General features: G+C 43.3%; 1 protein-coding gene across 1 annotated transcript in view; it reads right to left on the reverse strand.

The window, feature by feature from the left end:
* Positions 1 to 5124, reverse strand: part of ATP6V1C1 (ATPase, H+ transporting, lysosomal 42kDa, V1 subunit C1) — a 16933-nt gene that overhangs the window by 2579 nt on the left and 9230 nt on the right. The window contains exon 7 of the mRNA XM_006760269.2: positions 3765 to 3833. Coding sequence (XP_006760332.1) covers positions 3765 to 3833 — 69 coding nt within the window. The remainder of the gene's footprint in view (positions 1 to 3764; positions 3834 to 5124) is intronic.

The raw sequence follows: 5124 nt of genomic DNA on the forward strand, positions 1-5124 counted from the left end.
AACTTACGCTGACTTGTTCTCTTTAATAGTGAAGACAGGATTCAGAAACACTGGGGGAGGAGGAGGAAGAGTAGGGTGTGGCAGCCCTCCCAAACCATCTCAATGCTACCCATCCGTATTGCCTCAAACACTGAGTCTTGGACGTTTTTACTCACCGTAATAGCCCTGTATTACATTTACTGCATCCTAGCCGATAATATTACACAGTAAGTCAAGGAGAGCTCCCAAACTCTGAGAACCACGCTGTTCAATCCACAGCAGTGCGGGCTGGCCGAGGCAACCGTCCAGCAGCTGGGTTGTTTCAGAGCCTCCTTGCTTCCTTGCTGCATCCTCTTCTCTTCTGGAAACCTCATTCTCTCTCCAGGCCAGCCCAACCCCCCGGGCCTGGCCCACCCACTGCACTGCCAGAACCTCTCACCTCAGATCCTTCCTTTTCTCCCAGCACACCCTAGATCAAAACCAACACAGACGTCTAAATAACCTCTGAGAAAACACTCTTTTATGCATCTCAGGGCTCCATGTTAGGCTTTTAAAATATATATATTATTGATTTCTAAGAGGAAGGGAGAGGGAGAGAGAGAATCATTGATGGGCTGCCTCCTGCACGCCCCCACTGAGGACTGAACGAGCAACCTGAGCATGTGCCCTGACCTGGAATCGAACCGTGACCTCCTGGTTCATAGGTCCATGTTCAACCACTGAGCCATGTGAGTCGGGCCATGTTAGCCTTTATAACGGGGTGGGGAACATCTGGCCAGTGAGAATCATTTGGTCTGCCCTGCCAAGACATTAGGGGTGAGTTAATTAAACGTTTTACCAAATACTAGTAGAGCAGGCTAATCTTTAAGTTGATAATTTTGTATGGCCTGTGAATGATGTTATAAATATCCAAATAAGGCTTGGCAGGAAAAGGTTCCCCACCCCTGCTTTAGAAGAACCCAGAGAGGTGGGCACGTCCATCCAGTCACAGCTCTCAGGGACACCACTGAAAAGACCTGCCATATGCACTGCTCCCAGTCAACCTACCTGCTTCATCAAGACATCTTCCCTGATTTTCTTCATAAAAGTGATCTCTGCAGCCCTAACCAGTTTAGCTCAGTGGATACAGCATCGGCCTGCAGACTCAAGGGTCTCAGGTTCGATTCCGGTCAAGGGCATGTACCTGGGTTGCGGGCACATCCCCAGTAGTGGGTGTGCAGGAGGCAGCTGATCGATGTTTCTCTCTCATCGACGTTTCTAACTCTCTATCCCTCTCCCTTCCTCTCTGTAAAAAATCAATAAAATATATATTTTTTAAAAAGTGATCTCTGCAACCTCTGTCCCAAAACAAGAGAAAGTGTCCTCTGCACAGTGGCTAGTGCGTCTTTTTCTAGGTCTTCCTAGCGAGGCTCCTGTGCCTCATCTGGAGCTCTAGCTCCTTGAATTAAAACCTCCATGAAGCAGCAATGAGTGTGCTTCTGACAACAGAGGCAGAGGTGAACCAGTGACCTGACCCTTTCAAATGACCTTAACAAGCAAAAGCAGACAGACAAAAAGGAAAGCGGTGATTCTGAAAGCATAAATGCCAAGTACCTCTTTCCGAACTGTTTTTTTTTTTTTTTTTTACAAAAGAAGCAGAACAGCAGCCCAGCCTCCACTTTCTTGGTTGTTAATACTGACATGGTATTTATACACATCCATGCACATAACACACAATAATGGCAATATTTCAAACTGTCTAATACTTGAAGACTTTAGGTAGAATATTTTGCAAATACCTAGATTTTATGCATTTTTAAATATATTTTTATTGATTTCAGAGAGGCAGGGAGGGGGGAGAAAGATAGAAACATCAATGATGAGAATCATTGATTGGCTGCCTCCTGTACTGCCCCTCCATCCCTACTGGGGATCAAGCCCCCAAACCAGGCATGTGCCCTGACCGGGAATGGAACTGTGACCTCTTGGTTCCTAGGTTGACACTCAACCACTGAACCATATGAGTCTAGATTTTATGCATTTTTAAGTGAATGTTTCTTTCAGGTTTGAGATAGTATTTTTCAATCTATTCTTCTACCTCAGAATTCCACTATCATCTTCACTCCTCCCAAGTATCATGCCAAAAAGCCACAAGTATTACTGCTTATAACTGAGTTAAAAATAAAGCACTTAGAACAATGACTAGCACATAGTAATTACTCTAAAATGTTAGTTATTATGATAACCACAAACCCAGCACCAAGCCACAGAGGCCTTTCCTCAACAGCGGACAGGATTCCAGACTAACCCACTAGCCTGTCCCCACAGGCACTGACCTTCCTCCCTCGGCCCGGTGCTGGCTGCACGGCTGCTCTGCTCTGGACTACATTTAGACAGTAAGTTTTCAAGTCAGTGATTCCAAATGACTTCTGAGCTGAGAAACAGAGTAGAACAGATGTCTTCACTGGGTGAGGAAGGGCGGGGACTCTCAGGTGGTCATGAGCATTTGTAGGTCGTTCAGAAGACTGGTACTGCCTGGGCTAACCTGTTACTGCCTGACACTTTTTCTTTGAAACTACTATAGTGACTTTTAAAAGATGGACATCTCTAAAGTAAGATTATTTACTTATTTATTTAGCGTTTTGTTTGTTTTTACGTATTTTTTAAATTGATTTCAGAGAAGAAGGGAGAGGGATAGAGAGAGAAACATCAATGATAAGAGAGAATGATTGGTAGGCTCCCTCCTGCACACCCCACACTGGGGATTGAGCCCACAACCCAGGCATGTGCCCTGACTGGTAATCAAACCTGTGACCTCCTGGTTCATAGGTCAATGCTCAACCACTTAGCCATGCCAGCTGGGTTCAAAAGTAATATTTTAAAGTCCTTCCTTTAGAATAAATCAGGGCTTACTTAACTAGCCTACACACCACTCGCCTGGAAACCAGGTTTGGCATATGTACAACTTGGGGGGACATACCGTGTGCATGGGGTCCTTCTTCTCCTCCCTCCCCTGCCTCCCAGACAAAGTCAGCCCCTACGGCTTTAATGCCCACAAAGGAATAAGAGGTGTGATCTGTCAGGATAAAGAGCTTCCGTGGGAAACTAGTGTCAAGACACATTAGTCTTCAGTTTACCATGGGAAGGGCTGGTGTGAATGAAAGGGATAGCCCCCCTCCCTCACCATGCTCCCTCCAAAAAAATATTTCACGATGGGCACTGGTTTGTGGTTTAGGTTTCAAAAAAATCAACATCTGGCCCAGCTGGCGTGGCTCAGTGGTTAAGTGTCGGCCCATGAACCAGGAGGTTACGGTTTGATTCCTGGTCAGCGCAAATGCCCAGGTTGCGAGCTCAATCCCCAGTGTGGGGCGTGCAGGAGGCAGCCTATCAATGATTCCCTGTCATCATTGATGTTTCTATCTCTTCCTCTCCTTTCCTCTCTAAAAGCAATAAAAATATATTTTTAAAAAGAATTTTCAGAAGGTAGCAGCAGGGAAAGTGCCACATGAGACCGGGGTTCTAGTACTGGCCCTGCATGAACAGACGTGTCACTCTGAACAAACCACCTCACTTCTATGGCCTCAAATGTCTGTACCAGTCAACATGAGCAGGCCAACCAGATTGTGCAATCCCAGGTCTAAAAGTACGACAGCTGGAGTTAATGTAACTCATTGATAAGGTGAAAAGATGATTTTAAAATATAAATTTATCACAAAGGAAAGACATAAAGGCATTTCCTAACCCAACATCCAGGCTGTAAAAGGAATTCCAGGAAATAAATGGGTTTTACAAAGACTCTGACTTACTTGCTAGACCTGGGAACGACCATCTCAGCTAGTGTTTCATACTGCTTCATCCAGTCGTTGTGGTTTAACCTGCAGGAAAGGTGCAGTAAGTACTGGGGGAAAACAAGTCCTACCTCCTGCCATACCCAGGTGGAGAAAAAGGATGGGACAAACAGGAAATGTGGCTATAGTAAGTATATGTCAAACCTATTTAACAAAATATTCAAGTATCCTACTGAGAATGAATTTCAAACACACTTGTTGAGTGAAACGGGAACTACATTACATCCAGGAACTACTGCAAAGCAGACACAGCCCAGAACGAAGTTTAGAAAGGAAGTAAAGCCAAGTATAGATTCGCAACTACTTTCAAACTTTAGGGTTGAAGTATATTACCTCAGTTTTTAAAAAGAAAGAAAAAGGCCATGCATGACAAACCATGACCATTTCTTTTCAGAGCCATTAAGAAAGGCTGGAAGGAACTATATTTACTGAAAGCATCAAGTACCAGGAAGTGTTCAGTAAATAAAGGGACAGCAAACTATGCTGCCACAGCAAATTGTGCAACGCCCTTCTCTAAAGAACACTGGCTTTTGGGGGTGTGGAAAGTGACAATTATGTCTGTAATTTAAAATAAAGAACTTTAGTATTTGTAGACCAGGACAGAAAATAATTCATTGTTTAAGGTGCTTAGGTTCTATGTTTCAATTACTGTATGCAGAAAACTGTGAAAACTTCTGGTTTTAAACACAAATTTTAAATAAAAGTTAAATGAGACCAATCTTTTATCTGGGCAAAGGTATTTTCCTCTATATTATAAAAACACAAATATACAGAAATTGATGATAAAAAAATCAGTGTTCCAGTACAGCAGGGCTGAGTTACATAATTCACACATGAAATACAACTTCTGGAGCCCTTAGTTTCTGTGTTGTGTGTTTTTTTAAACTAGGTAATTAGTCTTCCTTTTCTTTTATTTGAATTTTGTTGTTGTGGTTAATCCTCACTCGAGGATATTTTTTCCATTGCTATTCCGAGGGAGGGGAAAGGAATGAGGGAAGGGGAGAGAGACACACACACACCAATTGGTTGCCTCCCACATGAGCTCTGGAGCCTGCAACTCTTGACCAGGGAATCGAACCTGGCACCCTTCAGTGCGAGTCCCTTTACACTTGGATTTTATGGAAAACTTCAAATTAAAATGTCAGATACAAACATTTTTCTTGTATTTTAACAGGTAAAAAAATCTTTTTAATAAAAAAACATACTTGGGAACTACAACCAGTAACGTGACGAGATACTCTGAATCAAGAACAAAGTCATCCTTCTTCACAATTTCTGAGAGACTTCTAGTTAGCAAACTTCCTCTGAGGCAGAAGGA

Source organism: Myotis davidii, unplaced genomic scaffold (genome assembly GCF_000327345.1).
Source record: "Myotis davidii unplaced genomic scaffold, ASM32734v1 scaffold497, whole genome shotgun sequence".
Classification (NCBI taxonomy): Eukaryota; Metazoa; Chordata; class Mammalia; order Chiroptera; family Vespertilionidae; genus Myotis; species Myotis davidii.